A 25,256-nucleotide genomic window follows, 5' to 3' on the forward strand; every position below is an offset into this window, starting at 1 on the left:
GCAACACAGGTGTGGGGGGAGGGAAACATGATGGGGCAGAAGCAACACAGGTGTGGGGGAGGGAAGCATGATGGGGCAGAAGCAACACATGGGTGGGGGAGGGAAGCATGATGGGGCAGAAGCAACACCGGTGTGGGGGGGAGGGAAGCATGATGGGGCAAAAGCAACACAGGTGTGGGGGTAGGGAAGCATGGTGGGGCAGAAGCAACACAGGTGTGGGAGGAGGGAAGATGGGGCAGAAGCAACACAGGTGTGGGGGAGGGAAGCATGATGGGGCAGAAGCAACACAGGTGTGGGGGAGGGAAGCATGATGGGGCAGAAGCAACACAGGTGTGGGGGAGGGAAGCATGATGGGGCAGAAGCAACACAGGTGTGGGGGAGGAAAGCATGATGGGGCAGAAGCAACACAGGTGTGGGGGGGAGGGAAACATGATGGGGGCAGAAGCAACACAGGTGTGGGGGAGGGAAGCATGATGGGGCAGAAGCAACACAGGTGTGGGGGAGGGAAGCATGATGGGGGCAGAAGCAACACAGGTGTGGGGGGGAAGCATGATGGGGCAGAAGCAACACAGGTGTGAGGGAGGGAAGCATGATGGGGCAGAAGCAACACAGGTGTGAGGGGAGGGAAGCATGATGTGGGCAGAAGCAACACAGGTGTGGGGGAGGGAAGCATGATGGGGCAGAAGCAACACAGGTGTGGGGGAGGGAAGCATGATGGGGCAGAAGCAACACAGGTGTGGGGGAGGGAAGCATGATGGGGCAGAAGCAACACAGGTGTGGGGGAGGGAAGCATGAGGGGGGCAGAAGCAACACAGGTGTGAGGGAGGGAAGCATGATGGGGCAGAAGCAACACAGGTGTGAGGGAGGGAAGCATGATGGGGCAGAAGCAACACAGGTGTGAGGGGAGGGAAGCATGATGTGGGCAGAAGCAACACAGGTGTGGGGGAGGGAAGCATGATGGGACAGAAGCAACACAGGTGTGGGGGAGGGAAGCATGATGGGGCAGAAGCAACACAGGTGTGGGGGGAGGGAAGCATGATGGGGCAGAAGCAACACAGGTGTGGGGGAGGGAAGCATGATGGGGCAGAAGCAACACAGGTGTGGGGGAGGGAAGCATGATGTGGGCAGAAGCAACACAGGTGTGGGGGAGGGAAGCATGATGGGGGCAGAAGCAACACAGGTGTGGGGGGAGGGAAGCATGATGGGGGCAGAAGCAACACAGGTGTGGGGGAGGGAAGCATGATGGGGCAGAAGCAACACAGGTGTGGGGGAGGGAAGCATGATGGGGCAGAAGCAACAAAGGTGTGGGGGAGAGGGAAGCATGATGGGGCAGAAGCAACACAGGTGTGGGGGGAGGGAAACATGATGGGGCAGAAGCAACACAGGTGTGGGGGAGGGAAGCATGATGGGGCAGAAGCAACACATGGGTGGGGGAGGGAAGCATGATGGGGCAGAAGCAACACCGGTGTGGGGGGGAGGGAAGCATGATGGGGCAAAAGCAACACAGGTGTGGGGGTAGGGAAGCATGGTGGGGCAGAAGCAACACAGGTGTGGGAGGAGGGAAGATGGGGCAGAAGCAACACAGGTGTGGGGGAGGGAAGCATGATGGGGCAGAAGCAACACAGGTGTGGGGGAGGGAAGCATGATGGGGCAGAAGCAACACAGGTGTGGGGGAGGGAAGCATGATGGGGCAGAAGCAACACAGGTGTGGGGGAGGAAAGCATGATGGGGCAGAAGCAACACAGGTGTGGGGGGGAGGGAAACATGATGGGGGCAGAAGCAACACAGGTGTGGGGGAGGGAAGCATGATGGGGCAGAAGCAACACAGGTGTGGGGGAGGGAAGCATGATGGGGGCAGAAGCAACACAGGTGTGGGGGGGAAGCATGATGGGGCAGAAGCAACACAGGTGTGAGGGAGGGAAGCATGATGGGGCAGAAGCAACACAGGTGTGAGGGGAGGGAAGCATGATGTGGGCAGAAGCAACACAGGTGTGGGGGAGGGAAGCATGATGGGGCAGAAGCAACACAGGTGTGGGGGAGGGAAGCATGATGGGGCAGAAGCAACACAGGTGTGGGGGAGGGAAGCATGATGGGGCAGAAGCAACACAGGTGTGGGGGAGGGAAGCATGATGGGGCAGAAGCAACACAGGTGTGGGGGGAGGGAAGCATGATGGGGCAGAAGCAACACAGGTGTGGGGGAGGGAAGCATGATGGGGCAGAAGCAACACAGGTGTGGGGGAGGGAAGCATGATGGGGGCAGAAGCAACACAGGTGTGGGGGAGAGGGAAGCATGATGGGGCAGAAGCAACACAGGTGTGGGGGGAGGGAAACATGATGGGGCAAAAGCAACACAGGTGTGGGGGGAGGGAAGCATGGTGGGGCAGAAGCAACACAGGTGTGGGAGGAGGGAAGATGGGGCAGAAGCAACACAGGTGTGGGGGAGGGAAGCATGATGGGGCAGAAGCAACACAGGTGAGGGGGGAGGAAAGCATGATGGGGCAGAAGCAACACGGGTGTGGGGAAGGGAAGCATGATGGGGCAGAAGCAACACAGGTGTGGGGGGGACATGATGGGGGCAGAAGCAACACCGGTGTGGGGGGGAACATGATGGGGGCAGAAGCAACACAGGTGTGGGGGGAGGGAAGCATGATGGGGCAGAAGCAACACAGGTCTGGGGGGGAGGGAAGCATGATGGGGGCAGAAGCAACACAGGTGTGGGGGAGGGAAGCATGATAGGGCAGAAGCAACACAGGTGTGGGGGAGGGAAGCATGATGGGGCAGAAGCAACACAGGTGTGTGGGAGGGAAGCATGATGGGGGCAGAAGCAACACAGGTGTGTGGGAGGGAAGCATGATGGGGCAGAAGCAACACAGGTGTGGGAGGAGGGAAGCATGATGGGGCAGAAGCAACACAGGTGTGGGGGGGAGGGAAGCATGATGGGGCAGAAGCAACACAGAGAAGCAACACAGGTGAGGGGGGAGGGAAGCATGATGGGGCAGAAGCAACACAGGTGTGGGGAAGGGAAGCATGATGGGGCAGAAGCAACACAGGTGTGGGGGGACATGATGGGGCAGAAGCAACACAGGTGTGGGGGGGGGACATGATGGGGGCAGAAGCAACACAGGTGTGGGGGGAGGGAAGCATGATGGGGCAGAAGCAACACAGGTCTGGGGGGAGGGAAGCATGATGGGGGCAGAAGCAACACAGGTGTGGGGGAGGGAAGCATGATATGGCAGAAGCAACACAGGTGTGGGGGAGGGAAGCATGATGGGGCAGAAGCAACACAGGTGTGGGGGAGGGAAGCATGATGGGGCAGAAGCAACACAGGTGTGGGGGAGGGAAGCATGATGGGGCAGAAGCAACACAGGTGTGGGGGGAAGGAAACATGATGGGGCAGAAGCAACACAGGTGTGGGGGAGGGAAGCATGATGGGGCAGAAGCAACACACGTGTGGGGGAGGGAAGCATGATGGGGGCAGAAGCAACACAGGTGTGGGGGGGAGGGAAGCACGATGGGGCAGAAGCAACACAGGTGTGGGGGGAGGGAAACATGATGGGGCAGAAGCAACACAGGTGTGGGGGAGGGAAGCATGATGGGGGCAGAAGCAACACAGGTGTGGGGGAGGGAAGCATGATGGGGCAGAAGCAACACAGGTGTGGGGGGAGGGAAGCATGATGGAGCAGAAGCAACACAGGTGTGGCGGAGGGAAGCATGATGGGGCAGAAGCAACACAGGTGTGGGGGAGGGAAGCATGATGGGGGCAGAAGCAACACAGGTGTGGGGGGAGGGAAGCATGATGGGGCAGAAGCAACACAGGTGTGGGGGAGGGAAGCATGATGGGGCAGAAGCAACACAGGTGTGGGGGGAGGGAAGCATGATGGGGCAGAAGCAACACAGATGTGGGGGGGAACATGATGGGGGCAGAAGCAACACAGGTGTGGGGGGAGGGAAGCATGATGGGGCAGAAGCAACACAGGTCTGGGGGGGAGGGAAGCATGATGGGGCAGAAGCAACACAGGTGTGGGGGAGGGAAGCATGATGGGGCAGAAGCAACACAGGTGTGGGGAAGGAAAGCATGATGGGGCAGAAGCAACACAGGTGTGGGGGAGGGAAGCATGATGGGGCAGAAGCAACACAGGTGTGGGGGAGGGAAGCATGATGGGGCAGAAGCAACACAGGTGTGGGGGAGGAAAGCATGATGGGGCAGAAGCAACACAGGTGTGGGGGGGAGGGAAACATGATGGGGGCAGAAGCAACACAGGTGTGGGGGAGGGAAGCATGATGGGGCAGAAGCAACACAGGTGTGGGGGAGGGAAGCATGATGGGGGCAGAAGCAACACAGGTGTGGGGGGAAGCATGATGGGGCAGAAGCAACACAGGTGTGGGGCGAGGGGAACATGATGGGGCAGAAGCAACACAGGTGTGGGGGAGGGAAGCATGATGGGGCAGAAGCAACACAGGTGTGGGGGAGGGAAGCATGATGGGGCAGAAGCAACACAGGTGTGGGGGGAGGGAAGCATGATGGGGCAGAAGCAACACAGGTGTGGGGGGAGGGAAGCATGATGGGGCAGAAGCAACACAGGTGTGGGAGGAGGGAAGCATGATGGGGCAGAAGCAACACAGGTGTGGGGGAGGGAAGCATGATGGGGCAGAAGCAACACAGGTGTGGGGGGAGGGAAGCATGATGGGGCAGAAGCAACACAGGTGTGGGGGAGGGAAGCATGATGGGGCAGAAGCAACACAGGTGTGGGGGGAGGGAAGCATGATGGGGCAGAAGCAACACAGGTGTGGGGGGAGGGAAGCATGATGGGGCAGAAGCAACACAGGTGTGGGGGGAAACAAGATGGGGCAGAAGCAACACAGGTGTGGTGGAGGGAAGCATGATGGGGCAGAAGCAACACAGGTGTGGGGGAGGGAAGCATGATGGGGCAGAAGCAACACAGGTGTGGGGGGAGGGAAGCATGATGGGTGCAGAAGCAACACAGGTGTGGGGGGAGGGAAGCATGATGGGGCAGAAGCAACACAGGTGTGGGGGGGAGGGAAGCATGATGGGGCAGAAGCAACACAGGTGTGGGGGGAGGGAAGCATGATGTGGGCAGAAGCAACACAGGTGTGGGGGAGGGAAGCATGATGGGGCAGAAGCAACACAGGTGTGGGGGAGGGAAGCATGATGGGGCAGAAGCAACACAGGTGTGGTGGGAGGAAGCTACACTGGGGACAAAAGAAACAGGAGTGCGGGGTCAGAAGCAACACAAGGGCGCAGGTGGGGGCAGCAAAACAGAGAGCGCAGTTGGGGGAAAGTAGACGACACAGAGAGTGCAAACTGGATGGGTGGCTGGGCGCAAACAAAAGAGCAATTTTGAGTGGGGGATGGGGAAGCCAATGGGTGAGCAAGCAACTGTCGGTGGTGAAGTACACTAGGAAAGCACCAGGGGGGACAGCGAGAAACACAGAATGCAGAGAGAGAAACAAACATGAGGGATATGGCTAGAAAACACATGCACTCTAATGGAGCGCTTCACAGAAAAGAAAAAAGTAGTAATTGAAAAGCAAGCAGTGAAACCAGTGATGCCAGTCAAAGAAATGGTAAAGAGGCAATGGTCCATGGGAGGAACAAACACATGATTGACAAGCTGGGACACGAATAAGAGACAGGTAAATGGGAGTGACAGGGAAGCCAACTGATGGTAAACAATGGGCGAGCTCAATGCCCCTCAATGTTCATGGTAAGCCACAGCATGTCTCGCTACAGAGAGTGCATGCGCTGTCTAGCCGGCTCGACCTAATGAGGCTATGAACGATGTGTTTGTGAAAAGTTGTGTGACAGCGTAGACCTTTAATACCAATACACGCTGCGAACTGAGCGCGTCTCCAGCCACGCCCTTCCTACTCTTACCCCTTCCTCCTCCTCTCCTACCAGCAAGTGAAGCTCTCGAGCCCGGACTACAAGGACTGTGACCGCGAGGAGGTGGTGGAGGACTTTGTGAAGAGGATCAACTGTTACCAGACCTACTACGTGCCCCTGGACGACGATCTGGACAGGTGAGCCTCTTGTCAGGAGCCCCCTCTGAAGGTACCGGGGGTCAAACCTTGCCTTCTGCATCGCACCCTCACACGTTCGCGCCTTAGGTCTCCTAGATCAGGGCGGGTCTGTCTGTCCTCAGACGCGTCATCTGCTGGACAGACGTTCTGAGCAGATGAATGGTTTAATAAGAGGGATTACTTTCTTTCGGAAGGACCAGCTTGGGCTGTGGAGAGATGTTCTCCTCAGGAGGAGGCGTTATAAGAGGACTCACTTCCAGAGGGAGGAGTTATGGAAAGGGCATCCAATGAGATGAAGGGCCCCTCCCACCTGTGCTTCCTCCCCTTTCTACGCACACAGATCCAGGACAGCTGGCAGTCTCCTGGGCAGGGACACTCACCTGACACCCGTTATTTCCCCCTTCACTCTAGTGGTCTCTCCTACATTGTGATCACTCACTCCCGCACTCACTTTTACAATGAGGGCAGGTAGGCATTGGCCTCTCTTTTTCTCTCTTTCTCTTTCTCTTTCTCTCTCTCTCTCTCTCTCTCTCTCTCTCTCTCTCTCTCCTCCTTTACTTCAGTGGTCTCGCCTTCATTATAATCAGGCACTCTCTTATTCTCCTCTCCTTTCTCACTTGCAGCAGTTTTTCACATTAAGGACAGGTTCTCACTGACTCCTCTCCTTTCTTACTTGCAGTGGTCTCTCTTATATTAGGTTCAGGTACTTTCTTCCCCTCCTGTATCACCATGTTCTCTCTCACTCGCGGCAGTCTCTCTTATATTAAGGAAAGGTGCTCACTGACCTCTCTCTCCCTCTCTGTGTCTCTCTCTTTCCTCACTCCCAGTGGTTTCTTCCACATTAACTCGATATTCCCTTATTCTTGTCTCTCTTCTCCCTCACTTTCAGTGGTCTCACCTAAATTATAATCAGGCTCTCCCCTCTCGTTTCACATTTGCAGCTGTCTCTCTTACATTAAGGGCAGGTACTCAGTGACATCTGTCTCTCTCTTTCCTCCCTCACTTCCAGTGGTCTCTCCTACATTACAATCAGGCACTCTCTTACTTCCCTCTCCCTTGCAGCGGTCTCTCCTACATTACAATCGGGCACTCTCTTACACCCCTCTCCTTGCAGCCGTCTCTCGTACATTACAATCAGGCACTCTCTTGCTCCCCTCTCCCTTGCAGCAGTCTCTCCTACATTACAATCAGGCACTCTCTTACTACCCTCTCCTTGCAGCAGTCTCTCGTACATTACAATCAGGCACTCTCTTACTCCCCTCTCCTTTGCAGTGGTCTCTCATACATTACAATCAGGCACTCTCTTACACCCCTCTCCATGCAGCGGTCTCACGTACGTTACAATCAGGCACTCTCTTACTACCCTCTCCTTGCAGCGGTCTCTCATACATTACAATCAGGCACTCTCTTACACCCCTCTCCGTGCAGCGGTCTCACGTACATTACAATCAGGCACTCTCTTACTACCCTCTCCTTGCAGCAGTCTCTCGTACATTACTGTGAGAAGTTGGCCTGATATGTAGTGCTCACTATTCTAGTGATCACTGTGTATCATTCCAAACGACCCTTATTGATGATTGGTTGTAAGTCAACCTTTTAGACCAGCTATCCTAGTAGCGTGGATACGAGCAGTCTTAGGCTAAACTCTAGAGGGCGTGTTAAGCCAGCTGTTTACCATCACATATACCCCTTGAACACCAAGTGAAAGGACACCACACAAGTTGTTATGAAAATAAAAGGATATTTATTTATAACAAGACTACCCTGGCTCTTTATGAGTCAGGGAGCTAAGCACACTACAAAACTCTTAGGAAAATACTTCAGTTGCACAATTTACACAAATGCCCGAGGGGCACGAGAAACCATCTACACTAACAGTGAAATGCGAATGGTTAGAGTCTGGAGGTACTGATTTCGGACTGATCCGATCAGTGGGACTAAACGAAAAAGGAACTGGACACTTGTAGAGCGAACCTGCGATGGAGCACCGAGATGCTCGAGTTACCTAGCCCGGAGGCTGCGGCTGCGTGAAGTTCGGCAAGATGTCGGGAGTCCTCGTGTAGTCTCAGGAGCCTGAAAGAAGAAGTTGCTGGCAGGCGACCAGTGACGATGTTCAGAGCGATCCAAGCCCGGATCGGTGATGAAGGAAACCTGAAAGCAGAGGGGACTCAGTTTCTCAACCGCTAGCCAGCGATCGTGTGGGTACCAGGAGGGTACCGGCTGAAGTCACCTCGACCAGGTGAGTGGGTGACGTCGGACTCGGCTGTTCCTCGGACCAGGAGGCGCGGCGGCGACCAGGATGGAGGGCGAGCTGTCCCAGGAAGGTGTCTGCTGTCGATGATGCTGGGCCCAGGAAGGGGCAGCGGATCTTGGCAGTGGCAACCCAAGCGGGGGAGTCAAGATGGCGTCGGGAGTGGACCAGGAGGGTCCGGGGTACTCCTCTGTTGAAGGGGAGCAAGAGCCAGTCTGGAGCAACCAGACTAGTGATGAAACAAACGTGGTGCGTCGTGAAGAGGGCCACAAGCCGGTCGGCAAGTGGTCGGACAACGCGGTGAACAGCAAGGAGCGGAAGGGCCCCCACGCAGATCTCGTGGATGCTGGGGAGACAGACTTCGAAGCTGGAGCTGCTCAGGGTTTAGGGCTTCTCAAACCCTAGGTGCACTCACTCGAGGGTCCCTCGGTGGGCGTGCTAGATAAGCGTCGTGCAGGTTCTGAAGATAGCCGGTCCCGCAGGTCTCGTCACACCTACGACTCTCAGCTGAGCTGATGAGGTAGGTAAAAGGTCAGAGATGTCAGGGAACTCGGGTCTCGTCGAGCTGGGCAGTCTTGATCCGTAGGAGAGACTTACAGCAAACCGCAAGCGCTTAGGTGGTGCCTGCTGGTGCAGGGTGGCTACTCCTTAGCCACAAGGGAGAGTCTTCAGAAATAGTCAAGAGTTCCTTTCGTGGAAAGTGGTTCGTGATTCGGAGGTATCCGATTATCTGATTATCCAATTTGGGAAGGGGACGCGCTCCTACCTTTATTCTAAGAAAAGGGGCTGGCCCGTGACTAGGTTCTACCTATGGGTGGAGCCAGGAGGGGGGTGGTTACACCCCTATCCTTTGTCCGGCTTCGCGCCAGCTCAGGGGCTGGTGTGCCCCCGAAACTGGTTTGAGCCGGGCTATGCACAGTGAGCACCGGGGTGCCACTGGCAATCACCTTCCTTTCAGCCCTGCCTACCTGGGATACACAAACCCTGTCTGGGACGGTGCTAACACCGCCCTCGACAGGAAACCCTTTGTCCAAGCTCCCCTTGCTGGAAGGTCCCCCAGCAGCGGGAGGTCAGACTTGTGTCTGGTGGCAGCATCCATTTTGTGATGCTGAGGCTTGAGTCAACTTTAACCGGGGTTCAAGGTTACTTCCATGTCGTGTCCCTCTAAAAGGGGGGAATGCCAACCCCGTCACCAGGACTGGCGAGGGGTTCGTATTCCCATTCGTATGACACCTTACTCGACATGTGTAGGTGATGTGAGGCCAAAGTTAGCAAATAACCGCGAGGATTATAAGGCATTAAAAGTAGTTGGCCCGCGTCACCATGGAACGGCTATTAGGACTTGGTTCCGCAAGCCGTCGACGGGCTCAGCTCGCGCCAGAGCACCGTCCCACATGATTCCCTGCACTCTGCCTTCAGGATTGATAAGGCCTGCTATAGGAGTGACTGATAGGAATCCATGTGTCCATTTTAGGGTTTAGGGGTAGGAATACTACACCTACAGCAACGGGTGATTACACCACGTGGCCCCAGCTGTCGTGCAGCCAGTTGTGTCAGATTTGGGCGGCCATTCCAGGGGTGGCATAATACATGCTTCAGCCCCGGGTAGGCCCTGGGTACACCGATGCCCTGGGTACCTGTGGTATGCTGAGACAGGGACTGACAAGGCGGCCCAGTTCCAATTAGTGGATGCACCTAATGTACATGTGTGTTAATTTCGAGAGAGAACAGCTAGGCTGTGGGTCTGATTGGCAGGCCCACAGCCGGAGAAAGTCGTAAACCAATGAAGCAAAAGCAAAAAATCTGGGTGATCATAGGATTGCAGACCCTACTCTCCTACATGACCCCCCCCCAAACTTTGGGACAATAAGCTAACCTTGACCAGGTGAGTCTTCTTGCTCTAAGTGGAAATACCTGGAGAGCCCATCTGCATTGCCATGATCAGTGCCAGGTCTATGCTCCACTGTGAAGTCCATCCCCTGTAGGGAAATGGACCACCTAAGTAGTTTGGGGTTTTCACCCTTCATTTGATTTAGCCACAAGAGGGGCTTATGGTCGGTCTGAATCTTGAAGTGAGTGCCAAACAAGTATGGCCTCAACTTCTTCAGGGCCCAAACCACAGCAAAGGCCTCCCTCTCAATAGCTGACCAATTCTTCTCTCTGGGGGTCAGCCTCCTGCTAATAAAAGCTATGGGCTGGTCATGACCATCAAAATTCAGTTGCGATAGAACAGCTCCCACACCCAGCTCCGAAGCGTCTGTTTGGACAATGAATGGTTTGGAGTAGTCTGGACTCTTTAGGATAGGTGCTGTGCACATGGCCTGCTTTAGGTCATCGAATGCCTTCTGACAGCTTGCTGTCCACTGAACTTTTTTTGGCATCTTTTTACTTGTCAGGTCATTTAGCGGGGTCACAATGGATCCATAATTTCTGACAAATTTCCGGTAATAACCAGTCAGGCCCAAGAAAGCTCGAACCTGAGTCTGGGTGGTTGGAGGAGCCCAGTCCTGGATGGCCTGTATTTTGCTCTCCAAGGGTTGAACCTGGCCTCCACCTACAAGGTGGCCCAGGTATACAACCTGTGTCTGCCCTATCTGGCACTTGGTGGCCTTGATAGTGAGGCCTGCCTTCTGCAGGGCCTCTAACACTTTCCTCAGGTGGACCAGGTGATCCTCCCAGGTGGAGCTAAAGACAGCGATATCGTCCAGATACGCCGCACAGAAGTCGTCCAACCCAGTGAGAACTCGATTCACCAGCCTTTGGAAGGTGGCAGGTGCATTTTTCAAACCAAAGGGCATTACCACGAACTGATAATGCCCACCCGGGGTAGAAAATGCTGTTTTGGGCTTGGCCTCCTCAGCTAACCTGATTTGCCAATACCCAGCTGTCAGGTCAAACGTACTTAAGTAGTTGGCCGAGGCCAACCGGTCGATAAGTTCGTCTGCTCTTGGTATCGGGTGGGCGTCGGTCTTAGTGACCGCATTGAGACCTCTGTAGTCCACGCAAAACCTCATCTCTTTCTTACCGCCCTGGGTGTGAGGTTTCGGCACGAGCACTACGGGACTAGCCCAGGGGCTGTCCGAGGGTTCAATGACTCCCAGCTCCAACATTTTCTGCACCTCTGTCTTGATGCAGTCTCTGACATGATCAGGCTGCCGATAGATTTTACTCTTTACGGGCAGACTGTCCCCAGTGTCGACCTCATGGGTACACCACTTGGTCTGACTGGGTGTCAGAGAGAACATATGTCGAAAGGATTGAAGAACCTGTTTACAATCCTCTTGTTGATGTCCAGAGAGGCTGCCACAAAAGACAACACCATCTACTGATCCATCGTCAGGGTTCTGAGAGAGCAGGTCCGGGAGAGGGTCACTCTCCTCCTCCTGTCCCTCATCTGTGGCCATGAGCAAGCCCATGCCCTCCCTGTCGACATATGCCTTGAGCCTGTTTACATGGAGCACCCTGTGGGGGCTCCGGGGAGTTCCCAGGTCTACCAAGTAGGTGACCTCTCCCTTCTGCTCAATGATCGTGTGGGGCCCAGACCATTTGTCTTTGAGTGCTGCTGGGGCCACTGGCTCCAGCACCCACACCTTCTGTCCAGGCTGGTACACAGTCAGAACAGCCTTTTGGTCGTGCCAAGCTTTCTGTAATTCTTGGCTCGCCTCCAGGTTTTTAGACGCCTTTTCCATGTACTACGCCATCCGCGAGCGGAGACCGAGCACATAGTCCACAATGTTTGATGCCGGCTTTCTGAGAGGTCTCTCCCATCCTTCCTTTACCAAGCAAAGGGGTCCCCTTACAGGATGTCCGAACAGAAGCTCAAAAGGGCTGTAGCCAACCCCCTTCTGCGGGACCTCTCTGTAGGCGAACAAGAGGCAGGGTATCAGGACATCCCATCTCCGCCGAAGCTTTTCAGGTAGTCCGTGAATCATCCCTTTTAGGGTCCTGTTGAATCTCTCAACAAGCCCATTGCATTGTGGGTGATAGGGTGTGGTGAACTTGTAGTTGACACCACATTCCTTCCACATAGCAGTCAGATATCCCGACATGAAGTTTGCACCTCTGTCTGAGACGACCTCCTTAGGGAAGCCCACTCTGGAGAACACTCCAAGTAGGGCCCGTGCCACCACAGGTGCTGTAGTGGTCCTAAGGGGAATAGCTTCAGGATACCTGGTGGCGTGGTCCACCACCACCAGTATAAACTTGTGCCCTGATGCTGTCTGGGGTTCCATTGGTCCGACAATGTCGATCCCCACTCGTTCAAAGGGTACCCCCACCACTGGTAGTGGTATGAGGGGGGCCTTTGTCGTGCCACCTGACTTACCACTGGCTTGGCAAGTGACACAGGAGCGGCAAAACTCCTTCGTATCTTCGGACATGTGGGGCCAGTGAAAGTGTGGAACAATTCTGTCCCAAGTCTTATTCTGGCCTAAGTGACCTGCAAGGGGAATCTCGTGGGCCAAGGTGAGAAGGAAACCTCTCAGAGACAAGGGGATGACCAGCCTCCTGGTCGCACCAGGTTTGGGGTCTCTTGCCTCGGAGTACAGGAGTCCATCGTCCCAGTACACTTTGTGGGTACCTGTGGCGTTCCCTGCAGCCTCAGCAGCGGCCTGCTGTCTGAGGGGTTCAAGTGATGGGCAGTCTAACTGTGCCTTCCCCAGGTCTTCCCTGGAGGGTCCCCCTGAGCCCAGAAACTCAACCTGACCAGGTTCAAGCTCTTGCGGCTCAGTTTCCCTCAGTTCTTTAAGGTCAGCCTCCTCGGAGACTTGATCCACGACCTGGGGCAAGGGGGAAGGCGAAGCCTTACCCTTACTGCTCCTTTTCTTGGAAGGTGCCTGGTCCGTTCTTCCAGGATCCAGCACCTGTTCAGTGGGGCATCTTTTGGCCTGTGACCTGGTCACAGCAAGGACATGGGCTGGCAAGCCTAACATCTCCATGTGAGTCCTCTGCTCCACTTCTGACCATTGTGACGTTTCCAAATCATTGCCCAACAGACATTCTACGGGGAGGTCTGAACTAACCACAACCTTTTTCGGGCCACTTACCCCTCCCCAGGAGAAATCAACAACTGCCATACTGTGATTGGTAGTGACGTTGCTGGCATTGGTCACTAGGTAACTGGTACCTAGCATGATCTGTCCAGGGCCCACGAAGGTAGGCGTCACCATGGTGACACTGGCACACGTGTCCCTGTAGGCCTGAGCCACTCTTCCATTTATCAAAGGTGTCTGTCTGTATTTGCCCAAAGTATTGGGACTGGCATCAGGGGACATATCCATATCCCCTGTACAGACAAGGACGGCCTGAGTGAGCGTGCCGACTAAGTCGTCACTCCCCTCGGTTCCCAAGGTTAACCCAACTAATGCCTTGGGAGGCGCACTACCACTGCTGACTGTACTAGGGGGTGCAGGTGCCTTAGGGGCTGCAGTGGTAGGAGTTTGCCCTCCTTTCTTGGTGCACTCACTAAACCAGTGAGTCTTACTTTTACAGTATTGGCACCACCTTTTTGACTGGCCTTCTTGAGTCTTCTTCTTCTGTGAAGCCTGACCCCCACCCTCTTTGGTTTGTTGGGGACCTGTCAAAGACTTCTGGTCATTTTGTTCGTTCTTGTTACCCTTTTGGTCTGCTTTCTTCTGACCACCCTGGTTCTGATTCTGCTTGACCCTTGTTCTGACCCATCTGTCTGCCTTCTTTCCCAATTCTTGGGGAGAGGTCAGATCCGAGTCGACAAGGTGCTGATGCAACAATTGGTTCTGACAGTTGTTTAAAATCTGTTCTCGCATGATAAGATTGTACAATCCTGTGTAATCAGTAACCTTGCTACCCAGCAACCAGCCTTCCAAAGCCTTAGTGGCACAATCGACAAAGTCAGCCCAATCCTGAGACTGAATTTTCTGGGTGTCCCGGAACAGCACCCGGTACTGTTCCGTGGTTAAGCCGAACCCATCAATCAGTGTGTTCTTCAGGACTTGGTAGTTGTTAGCATCCTCAGCTCTTGTAGTGAGGAGCTTGTCCCTTCCTTTACCTTCAAAGGAAAGCCACAGTATAGCTGCCCACTGACTTGGGGGGACGCACTGGACAGTGCAGGCCCTCTCCAAGGCAGTTATCCACTTGTGGATGTCGTCCCCTTGTTTAAAGGGGGGCACGATTTTACTCAGGTGTCTAGTGTCTATACCCCTGTCTTTCTCTCTATTGAGAATGCTGCCACCAGTGGGATCTAACCCACTTAATTTCTGCTCTCGGGCCAAGGCAAGTCTTTCTTTGGCGAGGGCAAGTTCTTCCCGCTCGATCCTCAGATTGACCTCCCGCATCTTCGCTTCATGCTCCCTCCTCTGAGGGGAAGTCATTCCTCTCTGAGAGGATGCCTGAGAGACATGTGTATGAACCGATCTGCCAGAGCCTCTGGAGAGAGACCTAGCTCGTCCGTTCCCAAGGTTAAGCCTGCTTGAGCGTGGGCCCGGGGCTCCCCCAGTTCCATTCTCATGCCTGCTTAAGTTGGTCCTTGTAAGCCTGCCGACTACCACTGGACCTTTATCTGCCTCGTCTCCCGATAACTCGTCCTCGTCCTCCTCCTCTGTGTGGAGGTCGAGGTCTGGGTCACCGAGGGTTCCCTCTAAGGGAGGCATGTTCCCATCTGCACTGGGGGGACCTGTGTTAGAGGACCTCCTAGCATCGTACGCCTCTAAGAGACCTATCAGTATTGCGATGGTAGGGTTAGAACCCTGGTTTAGCTTCCTGGAGGCACACAGTTGTCGCATCTCCTTGAAGCTAAGAGTTGCATATCGTGACACGACCTGTGGAGGGTCACTGACCACTAAGGGAGTCTGCGAAGACTCTCCGTGGATCGACATGCTTTTCTAGTGAGGTGTAAGTGTTGCACCTACCTACACTATGGGTTTACCTACTGATCCCTTGCTAAGAGTTGTAGTCAGGGTGTGCTAAGCCCTGTTACACTACAACAGCCGGTTCAGTAGAACTCGGAGTATTCTAAGTTAAGTTATATGTACCTGGGTACTTATGTGATCTTTCACTGCGATATTCTTAGGATACGTGTGTGGTAAAACAACAGCAAGCTCAAATCCCAACCGCTGCTCACCAATGTGAGAAGTTGGCCTGATATGTAGTGCTCACTATTCTAGTGATCACTGTGTATCATTCCAAACGACCCTTATTGATGATTGGTTGTAAGTCAACCTTTTAGACCAGCTATCCTAGTAGCGTGGATACGAGCAGTCTTAGGCTAAACTCTAGAGGGCGTGTTAAGCCAGCTGTTTACCATCACATATACCCCTTGAACACCAAGTGAAAGGACACCACACAAGTTGTTATGAAAATAAAAGGATATTTATTTATAACAAGACTACCCTGGCTCTTTATGAGTCAGGGAGCTAAGCACACTACAAAACTCTTAGGAAAATACTTCAGTTGCACAATTTACACAAATGCCCGAGGGGCACGAGAAACCATCTACACTAACAGTGAAATGCGAATGGTTAGAGTCTGGAGGTACTGATTTCGGACTGATCCGATCAGTGGGACTAAACGAAAAAGGAACTGGACACTTGTAGAGCGAACCTGCGATGGAGCACCGAGATGCTCGAGTTACCTAGCCCGGAGGCTGCGGCTGCGTGAAGTTCGGCAAGATGTCGGGAGTCCTCGTGTAGTCTCAGGAGCCTGAAAGAAGAAGTTGCTGGCAGGCGACCAGTGACGATGTTCAGAGCGATCCAAGCCCGGATCGGTGATGAAGGAAACCTGAAAGCAGAGGGGACTCAGTTTCTCAACCGCTAGCCAGCGATCGTGTGGGTACCAGGAGGGTACCGGCTGAAGTCACCTCGACCAGGTGAGTGGGTGACGTCGGACTCGGCTGTTCCTCGGACCAGGAGGCGCGGCGGCGACCAGGATGGAGGGCGAGCTGTCCCACGAAGGTGTCTGCTGTCGATGATGCTGGGCCCAGGAAGGGGCAGCGGATCTTGGCAGTGGCAACCCAAGCGGGGGAGTCAAGATGGCGTCGGGAGTGGACCAGGAGGGTCCGGGGTACTCCTCTGTTGAAGGGGAGCAAGAGCCAGTCTGGAGCAACCAGACTAGTGATGAAACAAACGTGGTGCGTCGTGAAGAGGGCCACAAGCCGGTCGGCAAGTGGTCGGACAACGCGGTGAACAGCAAGGATCGGAAGGGCCCCCACGCAGATCTCGTGGATGCTGGGGAGACAGACTTCGAAGCTGGAGCTGCTCAGGGTTTAGGGCTTCTCAAACCCTAGGTGCACTCACTCGAGGGTCCCTCGGTGGGCGTGCTAGATAAGCGTTGTGCAGGTTCTGAAGATAGCCGGTCCCGCAGGTCTCGTCACACCTACGACTCTCAGCTGAGCTGATGAGGTAGGTAAAAGGTCAGAGATGTCAGGGAACTCGGGTCTCGTCGAGCTGGGCAGTCTTGATCCGTAGGAGAGACTTACAGCAAACCGCAAGCGCTTAGGTGGTGCCTGCTGGTGCAGGGTGGCTACTCCTTAGCCACAAGGGAGAGTCTTCAGAAATAGTCAAGAGTTCCTTTCGTGGAAAGTGGTTCGTGATTCGGAGGCATCCGATTATCTGATTATCCAATTTGGGAAGGGGACGCGCTCCTACCTTTATTCTAAGAAAAGGGGCTGGCCCGTGACTAGGTTCTACCTATGGGTGGAGCCAGGAGGGGGGTGGTTACACCCCTATCCTTTGTCCGGCTTCGCGCCAGCTCAGGGGCTGGTGTGCCCCCGAAACTGGTTTGAGCCGGGCTATGCACAGTGAGCACCGGGGTGCCACTGGCAATCACCTTCCTTTCAGCCCTGCCTACCTGGGATACACAAACCCTGTCTGGGACGGTGCTAACACCGCCCTCGACAGGAAACCCTTTGTCCAAGCTCCCCTTGCTGGAAGGTCCCCCAGCAGCGGGAGGTCAGACTTGTGTCTGGTGGCAGCATCCATTTTGTGATGCTGAGGCTTGAGTCAACTTTAACCGGGGTTCAAGGTTACTTCCATGTCGTGTCCCTCTAAAAGGGGGGAATGCCAACCCCGTCACCAGGACTGGCGAGGGGTTCGTATTCCCATTCGTATGACACCTTACTCGACATGTGTAGGTGATGTGAGGCCAAAGTTAGCAAATAACCGCGAGGATTATAAGGCATTAAAAGTAGTTGGCCCGCGTCACCATGGAACGGCTATTAGGACTTGGTTCCGCAAGCCGTCGACGGGCTCAGCTCGCGCCAGAGCACCGTCCCACATGATTCCTTGCACTCTGCCTTCAGGATTGATAAGGCCTGCTATAGGAGTGACTGATAGGAATCCATGTGTCCATTTTAGGGTTTAGGGGTAGGAATACTACACCTACAGCAACGGGTGATTACACCACGTGGCCCCAGCTGTCGTGCAGCCAGTTGTGTCAGATTTGGGCGGCCATTCCAGGGGTGGCATAATACATGCTTCAGCCCCGGGTAGGCCCTGGGTACACCGATGCCCTGGGTACCTGTGGTATGCTGAGACAGGGACTGACAAGGCGGCCCAGTTCCAATTAGTGGATGCACCTAATGTACATGTGTGTTAATTTCGAGAGAGAACAGCTAGGCTGTGGGTCTGATTGGCAGGCCCACAGCCGGAGAAAGTCGTAAACCAATGAAGCAAAAGCAAAAAATCTGGGTGATCATAGGATTGCAGACCCTACTCTCCTACAATTACAATCAGGCACTCTCTTACTACCCTCTCCTTTGCAGCGGTCTCTCCTACATTACAATCAGGCACTCTATTACACCCCTCTCCTTGCAGCGGTCTCTTGTACATTACAATCAGGCACTCTCTTACTACCCTCTCCCTTGCAGCGGTCTCTCCTTCCTTACAATCAGGCACTCTCTTACTCCCCTCACCCTTGCAGCGGTCTCTCATACATTACAATCAGGCACTCTCTTACTCCCCTCTCCCTTGCAGCGGTCTCTCGTACATTACAATCAGGCACTCTCTTACTCCCCTCTCCCTTGCAGCGGTCTCTCATACATTACAATCAGGCACTCTCTTACTCCCCTCTCCCTTGCAGCAGTCTCTCATACATTACAATCCGGCACTCTCTTACTACCCTCTCCTTGCAGCGGTCTCTCCTACCTTACAATCAGGCACTCTCTTACTTCCCTCTCCCTTGCAGCGGTCTCTCATACATTACAATCAGACACTCTCTTACTCCCCTCTCCCTAGCAGCGGTCTCTCATACATTACAATCAGGCACTCTCTTACTCCCCTCTCCCTTGCAGCGGTCTCTCCTACATTACAATCAGGCACTCTCTTACTCCCCTCTCCTTGCAGCGGTCTCTCGTACATTACAATCAGATACTCTCTTACTCCCCTCTCCCTTGCAGCGGTCTCTCATACATTACAATTGGGCACTCTCTTACACCCCTCTCCTTGCAGCGGTCTCTCGTACATTACAGTCAGGCACTCTCTTACTCCCCTCTCCCTTGCAGCGGTCTTTCGTACATTACAATCGGGCACTCTCTTACACCCCTCTCCTTGCAGCGGTCTCTCGTACATTACAATCAGGCACTCTCTTACACCCCTCTCCTTGCAGTGGTCTCTCGTACATTACAATCAGGCACTCTCTTACTCCCCTCACCCTTGCAGCGGTCTCTCATACATTACAATCAGGCAGTCTCTTACTCCCCTCTCCCTTGCAACGGTCTCTCATACATTACAATCAGGCACTCTCTTACACCCCTCTCCTTGCAGCGGTCTCTCATACATTACAATCAGGCAGTCTCTTACTCCCCTCTCCCTTGCAGCGCTCTCTCCTACATTACAATCAGGCACTCTCTTACTCACCTCTCCCTTGCAGCAGTCTCTCATACATTACAATCAGGCACTCTCTTACACCCCTCTCCTTGCAGCGGTCTCTCATATATTACAATCAGGCACTCTCTTACACCCCTCTCCCTTGCAACGGTCTCTCATACATTACAATCAGGCAGTCTCTTACTCCCCTCTCCCTTGCAGCGGTCTCTCGTACATTACAATCAGGCACTCTCTTACACCCCTCTCCTTGTGGCGGTCTCTCCTACCTCAAATCAGGCACTCTCTTACTCCCCTCTCCCTTGCAGTGGTCTCTCATAAATTACAATCAGGCACTCTATTACTCCCCTCTCCCTTGCAGCGGTCTCTTGTACATTACAATCAGGCACTCTCTTACTCCCCTCTCCCTTGCAGCGGTCTCTCATACATTACAATCAGGCACTCTCTTACTACCCTCTCCCTTGCAGCTGTCTCTCATACGTTACAATCAGGCACTCTCTTACTCCCCTCTCCCTTGCAGCGGTCTCTCATACATTACAATCAGACACTCTCTTACTCCCCTCTCCCTTACAGCGGTCTCTCATACATTACAATCGGGCACTCTCTTACACCCCTCTCCTTGCAGCGGTCTCTCGTACATTACAGTCAGGCACTCTCTTACTACCCTCTCCTTGCAGCGGTCTCTCCTACCTTACAACCAGGCACTCTCTTACTCCCCTCTCCTTGCAGCGGTCTCTCATACATTACAATCAGGCAGTCTTTTACTCCCCTCTCCCTTGCAGCGGTCTCTCCTACATTACAATCAGACACTCTCTTACTCCCCTCTCCCTTGCAGCGGTCTCTCATACATTACAATCGGGCACTCTCTTACTCCCCTCTCCCTTGCAGCGGTCTCTCATACATTACAATCAGGCACTCTCTTACTCCCCTCTCCCTTGCAGCGGTCTCTCGTACATTACAATCAGACACTCTCTTACTCCCCTCTCCCTTGCAGCGGTCTCTCATACATTACAATCGGGCACTCTCTTACACCCCTCTCCTTGCAGCGGTCTCTCATACAATACAATCAGGCAGTCTCTTACTCCCCTCTCCCTTGCAGCGGTCTCTCGTACATTACAGTCAGGCACTCTCTTACTCCCCTCTCCCTTGCAGCGGTCTCTCATACATTACAATCGGGCACTCTCTTACTACCCTCTCCTTGCAGCGGTCTCTCCTACCTTACAATCAGGCACTCTCTTACTCCCCTCTCCCTTGCAGCGGTCTCTCATACATTACAATCGGGCACTCTCTTACACCCCTCTTCTTGCAGTGGTCTCTCATACATTACAATCAGGCAGTCTCTTACTCCCCTCTCCCTTGCAGCGGTCTCTCCTACATTACAATCAGGCACTCTCTTACTCCCCTCTCCCTTGCAGCGGTCTCTCGTACATTACAATCAGGCACTCTCTTACTCCCCTCTCCCTTGCAGCGGTCTCTCATACATTACAATCAGGCACTCTCTTACTCCCCTCTCCCTTGCAGCGGTCTCTCGTACATTACAGTCAGGCACTCTCTTACTCCCCTCTCCCTTGCAGCGGTCTCTCATACATTACAATCGGGCACTCTCTTACACCCCTCTCCTTGCAGCGGTCTCTCATACATTACAATCAGGCAGTCTCTTACTCCCCTCTCCCTTGCAGCGGTCTCTCCTACATTACAATCAGGCACTCTCTTATTCCCCTCTCCCTTGCAGCGGTCTCTTGTACATTACAATCAGACACTCTCTTACTCCCCTCTCCCTTGCAGCGGTCTCTCGTACATTACAATCAGACACTCTCTTACTCCCCTCTCCCTTGCAGTGGTCTCTCATACATTACAATCAGGCACTCTCTTACTCCCCTCTCCTTGCAGCGGTCTCTCGTACATTACAATCAGGCACTCCCTTACTCCCCTCTCCCTTGCAGCGGTCTCTCCTACATTACAATCAGGCACTCTCTTACTCCCCTCTCCTTGCAGCGGTCTCTCGTACATTACAATCAGACACTCTCTTACTCCCCTCTCCCTTGCAGCGGTCTCTCATACATTACAATCAGGCAGTCTCTTACTCCCCTCACCTTGCAGCAGTCTCTCGTACATTACAATCAGACACTCTCTTACTCCCCTCTCCCTTGCAGCGGTCTCTCGTACATTACAATCAGGCACTCTCTTACTCCCCTCTCCTTGCAGCGGTCTCTCATACATTACAATCAGGCACTCTCTTACTACCCTCTCCTTGCAGCGGTGTCTCATACATTACGATCAGGCAGTCTCTTACTCCCCTCTCCCTTGCAGCGGTCTCTCATACATTACAATCAGGCACTCTCTTACTCCCCTCTCCTTGCAGCGGTCTCTCGTACATTACAATCAGACACTCTCTTACTCCCCTCTCCCTTGCAGCGGTCTCTCATACATTACAATCAGGCACTCTCTTACTCCCCTCTCCTTGCAGCGGTCTCTCGTACATTACAATCGGGCACTCTCTTACTGCCCTCTCCTTGCAGCGGTCTCTCGTACATTACAATCAGGAACTCTCTTACTCCCCTCTCCCTTGCAGCGGTCTCTCATACATTACAATCGGGCACTCTCTTACACCCCTCTCCTTGCAGCGGTCTCTCATACATTACAATCAGGCAGTCTCTTACTCCCCTCTCCCTTGCAGCGGTCTCTCCTACATTACAATCAGGCACTCTCTTACTCCCCTCTCCCTTGCAGCGGTCTCTCGTACATTACAGTCAGGCACTCTCTTATCCCCTCTCCCTTGCAGCGGTCCCTCATACATTACAATCGGGCACTCTCTTACACCCCTCTCCTTGCAGCGGTCTCTCATAAATTACAATCAGGCAGTCTCTTACTCCCCTCTCCCTTGCAGCGGTCTCTCCTACATTACAATCAGGCACTCTCTTACTCCCCTCTCCCTTGCAGCGGTCTCTCGTACATTACAGTCAGGCACTCTCTTACTCCCCTCTCCCTTGCAGCGGTCTCTCATACATTATTTATTTATTTATTTATTTATGGGTTTCTATAGCGCTGGAATCGACTCCAACCGGAGTATCTCTGCGCTGTGATACCAAATAGAGTCTAAATAAATATGCAGATGAGGGGCAGGGTCTAGATTTTATCAGTAAACAGCAGAGTTTTCAGTTGCTTCCTGAATTTTAAATGGTCTGTGCAGAGCCTGAGGGCCAGAGGCAGTTTGATCCACAGTGTGGGCCCTGCAACAGATAAAGCTTTCCCTCCATGTCTGTTTTTTTTTGCACGAGGTACTGCCAACAGAAAATTCTCACTAGATCTCAACGATCTGGAGGGAGTGTAGGGGATAAATTTCTGCTCCAGGTATGTAGGGCCATTTCCGTTTAAGCATTTATGGATAATGCAACATATCTTAAACTTGGCTCTTTGTCGACTGCTCAACCAGTGTAGTTTCTGTAATAGAGGTTTTGATGCTGTTCTGGGGGGAGCATTTAGGACAAGGCGAGCTGCCGTATTCTGGACCACCTGGAGCCTATCCAGAACTCCTTCATTAGCAGAAAGGAGCAGTCCGTTACAGTAGTCAATACGACTCAATATAAGGGCTTGCACCAAAGTTTTTCTGAAGGAATCCGGTAGCAGTGGAAATATTCTGCGCATCATGCTGATGGTGTGGAAGCATGAGCCAGCTACCATGTTACTGTGCTGTTTGAGGGAAAGGTCGTGATCAAGGCGTATCCCCAGATTTTTGACAATCTGTTTGGGCTCCGGAACAGTGCCAAGATCAGATGGCCACCAGTCAGGAGTCCACAGTAATTTGGCATCTCCAAACAGCATTACTTCCGTCTTGTTGACATTGCACTGTAGGAAGTTGGTGGACATCCACTGTGCGACGGCTTTCATGCCAGCGGAGAAGGAGTTTCTTATTTCTGTGGTGAGATTTTGAAAGGGAAAGAGGAGCTGCGTGTCATCCGCATATGACACGGGGATGAAACCAAATTTGCGCATCACTCTTGCCAGGGGTGCCACGTAGATGTTAAAGAGTGTTGGGCTCAAACAGGAGCCCTGTGGCACCCCTTTCGTAATCTCTACCTCAGTTGATCTGTATTCACCCATGGTGACAGTCTGGGTCCGATCCGTAAGAAAACTCCTTAGCCAAGCAAGGGCCTTGTTCTTGACCCCTACGTTCGACAACCGGTCAATGAGGATGTTATGTGACACGGTGTCGAACGCGGCTGAAAGGTCTAATAACACCAAAATTACCGAGTAGCCTTTGTCCTGAAACATATGCAGATCGTCAGTGACAGACAGGAGGGTGGACTCTGTACTGTGTTTCGGCCTAAACCCAGATTGAGAGTAGTCTAGGCCGCCAGCTTTCTCAATGTAGCTGGATAACTGACGATTTACATACTTCTCAGTGAGCTTTCCCAAAAATGGCAGCAACGAAATAGGTCTGAGATTAGACAAATCAGTCCATGGAGTTGTGGTGTTCTTCCTGATTGGCCTGACTAAGGCCTGTTTCCACTGCTTGGGGACAGAACCTGTACAGAGGGATAAGTTAACAATTTTTTCGATGGTGGGAGATAGGATTCCGAGCAAGGTGGACATGAGTCTTGCCGGGATGATATCATCAGGACTTCCACTTTTAATCTGCGTCATGAGCAAGGACACCTCTTTAGGAGTGATAGGGGGGAAGAGGTCTAAAGTATGAGGGCCACTATCAAGTTCTGAATCCTGAAAGATAGGGACTGTATTTGTAGTCAAATTGTTGTTAGAGTTGACTATTTTAGCATAGATGAGATCGATTTTGTTGCAGAAAAATTGCGATATATTGTCGCAAAGTAGTTGTGACGAAGTGTCTGCACTCTCACATGCTGTAGGATTGGTGAAAGAGTGAAGGACCTGGTATAATACTCTGGGGGAGTTGTCTGCAACCGTGATAAGAGTGGTAATATGGGTTTTTCGCGCCGTTCTGATAGCTTTATGATATACACTTAGAGCGTCCCAATAATGTTTCCTATCTGTTACCAGATGGGTAGATCTCCAAATCTTTTCTAATTTCCTGGCTGTTTTCTTGAGATTTCTGAGCTCTTCAGAGAACCAGATCTCTTGTTTTTTGGCTGGTCGGGGTCTAAATTGTTTTAATGGAGCTATCTTATCTATGGCTGTTTTAATGTCTTTGCTAAACATATCAATAGCTTTATTGATATCATCAGGAATCACATGGTAGGGTTGGACAAATTTCTCAGCAAAGGAGGCCTCATTAACTTTATGCCATTGCCGCCGTATTTCAGGGATATTGGTGGTTTTGAGGGTAGTGGTTGCAGGATAGGGAGTATAAAACTCAAAGATAAAATGGTCAGTCCAGCTGACCTGTGTAGGGGGAAGGCATGTGACACTAGGGAAATTGGTTATAATCAGGTCTAGAGTGTGTCCGGCCACGTGAGTTGGGCCCACATTGTGTGGTTGGAGACCTAGCAATGAGAGATCGTTAAGAAAAGCCTGTGCTTCTTTACAATTTATAAGTTCACTGTGAAGGTTGAAGTCACCTATTAGCAAGAATTCTTTGTCTTTTTGAACATATGGCGCAAGATTTTCCAGTAATATGTTGACAAAGTTGGAGCTAGGTCCAGGGGGACGATAAACCAGGGCTCCTAATCTGGTTTGTTTGGTGGAATGAGTTGTTTTAAAAATCAGCAATTCAATGTCCGGGGTGCAGAGTTCTGCCAAAACAGAGCAATTGATGTGATTTTTATGAGCAATAGCAATCCCTCCACCTATTTTCTTAGGTCTGTCTAACCTAATCATTTTGTATCCTGAAGGAATGGCCAATGTAATGGAGGGAGTGGAATGGGGTTTAAGCCACGTTTCAGTCATGAAGCAGTAGTCAGGCTCATTTGTAGAGATTAGGTCCCATACTTCAGAGGTATGCTTAGGTAAAGAGCGTAAATTGCAAAGAATGTTTTTATGACCAGCAATTTTAGGTGTTTTGTATGATGGTGTATGGCTGTTCACACATCTATCAGGGCTTTCTCCCTTCAGAGTAGTGAACTGGGATTTACAATGTAAGCATGAAAAAGGCCCTTCTACAATAAGTTTAAGGTCTTCATGACAATCAACAATCTGTAGATCCTTAAGTACCTGGGCTGAGTAGGTAATCCTGGCAGGAAGCGGGACAAGCGGGG

At 52.8% G+C, this 25,256-nt stretch overlaps 1 protein-coding gene across 6 annotated transcripts in view; it reads left to right on the forward strand.

The window, feature by feature from the left end:
• Positions 1-25,256, forward strand: part of PFKFB1 (6-phosphofructo-2-kinase/fructose-2,6-biphosphatase 1) — a 193,397-nt gene that overhangs the window by 131,085 nt on the left and 37,056 nt on the right. For all 6 annotated transcript variants that reach the window (XM_085629835.1, XM_085629838.1, XM_085629836.1 and 3 more), the window contains exon 7: positions 5,921-6,042. In XM_085629835.1, the coding sequence (XP_085485961.1) occupies positions 5,921-6,042 (122 nt within the window). The remainder of the gene's footprint in view (positions 1-5,920; positions 6,043-25,256) is intronic.

Source organism: Triturus cristatus, chromosome 10 (genome assembly GCF_964204655.1).
Source record: "Triturus cristatus chromosome 10, aTriCri1.1, whole genome shotgun sequence".
Lineage (NCBI taxonomy): Eukaryota > Metazoa > Chordata > Amphibia > Caudata > Salamandridae > Triturus > Triturus cristatus.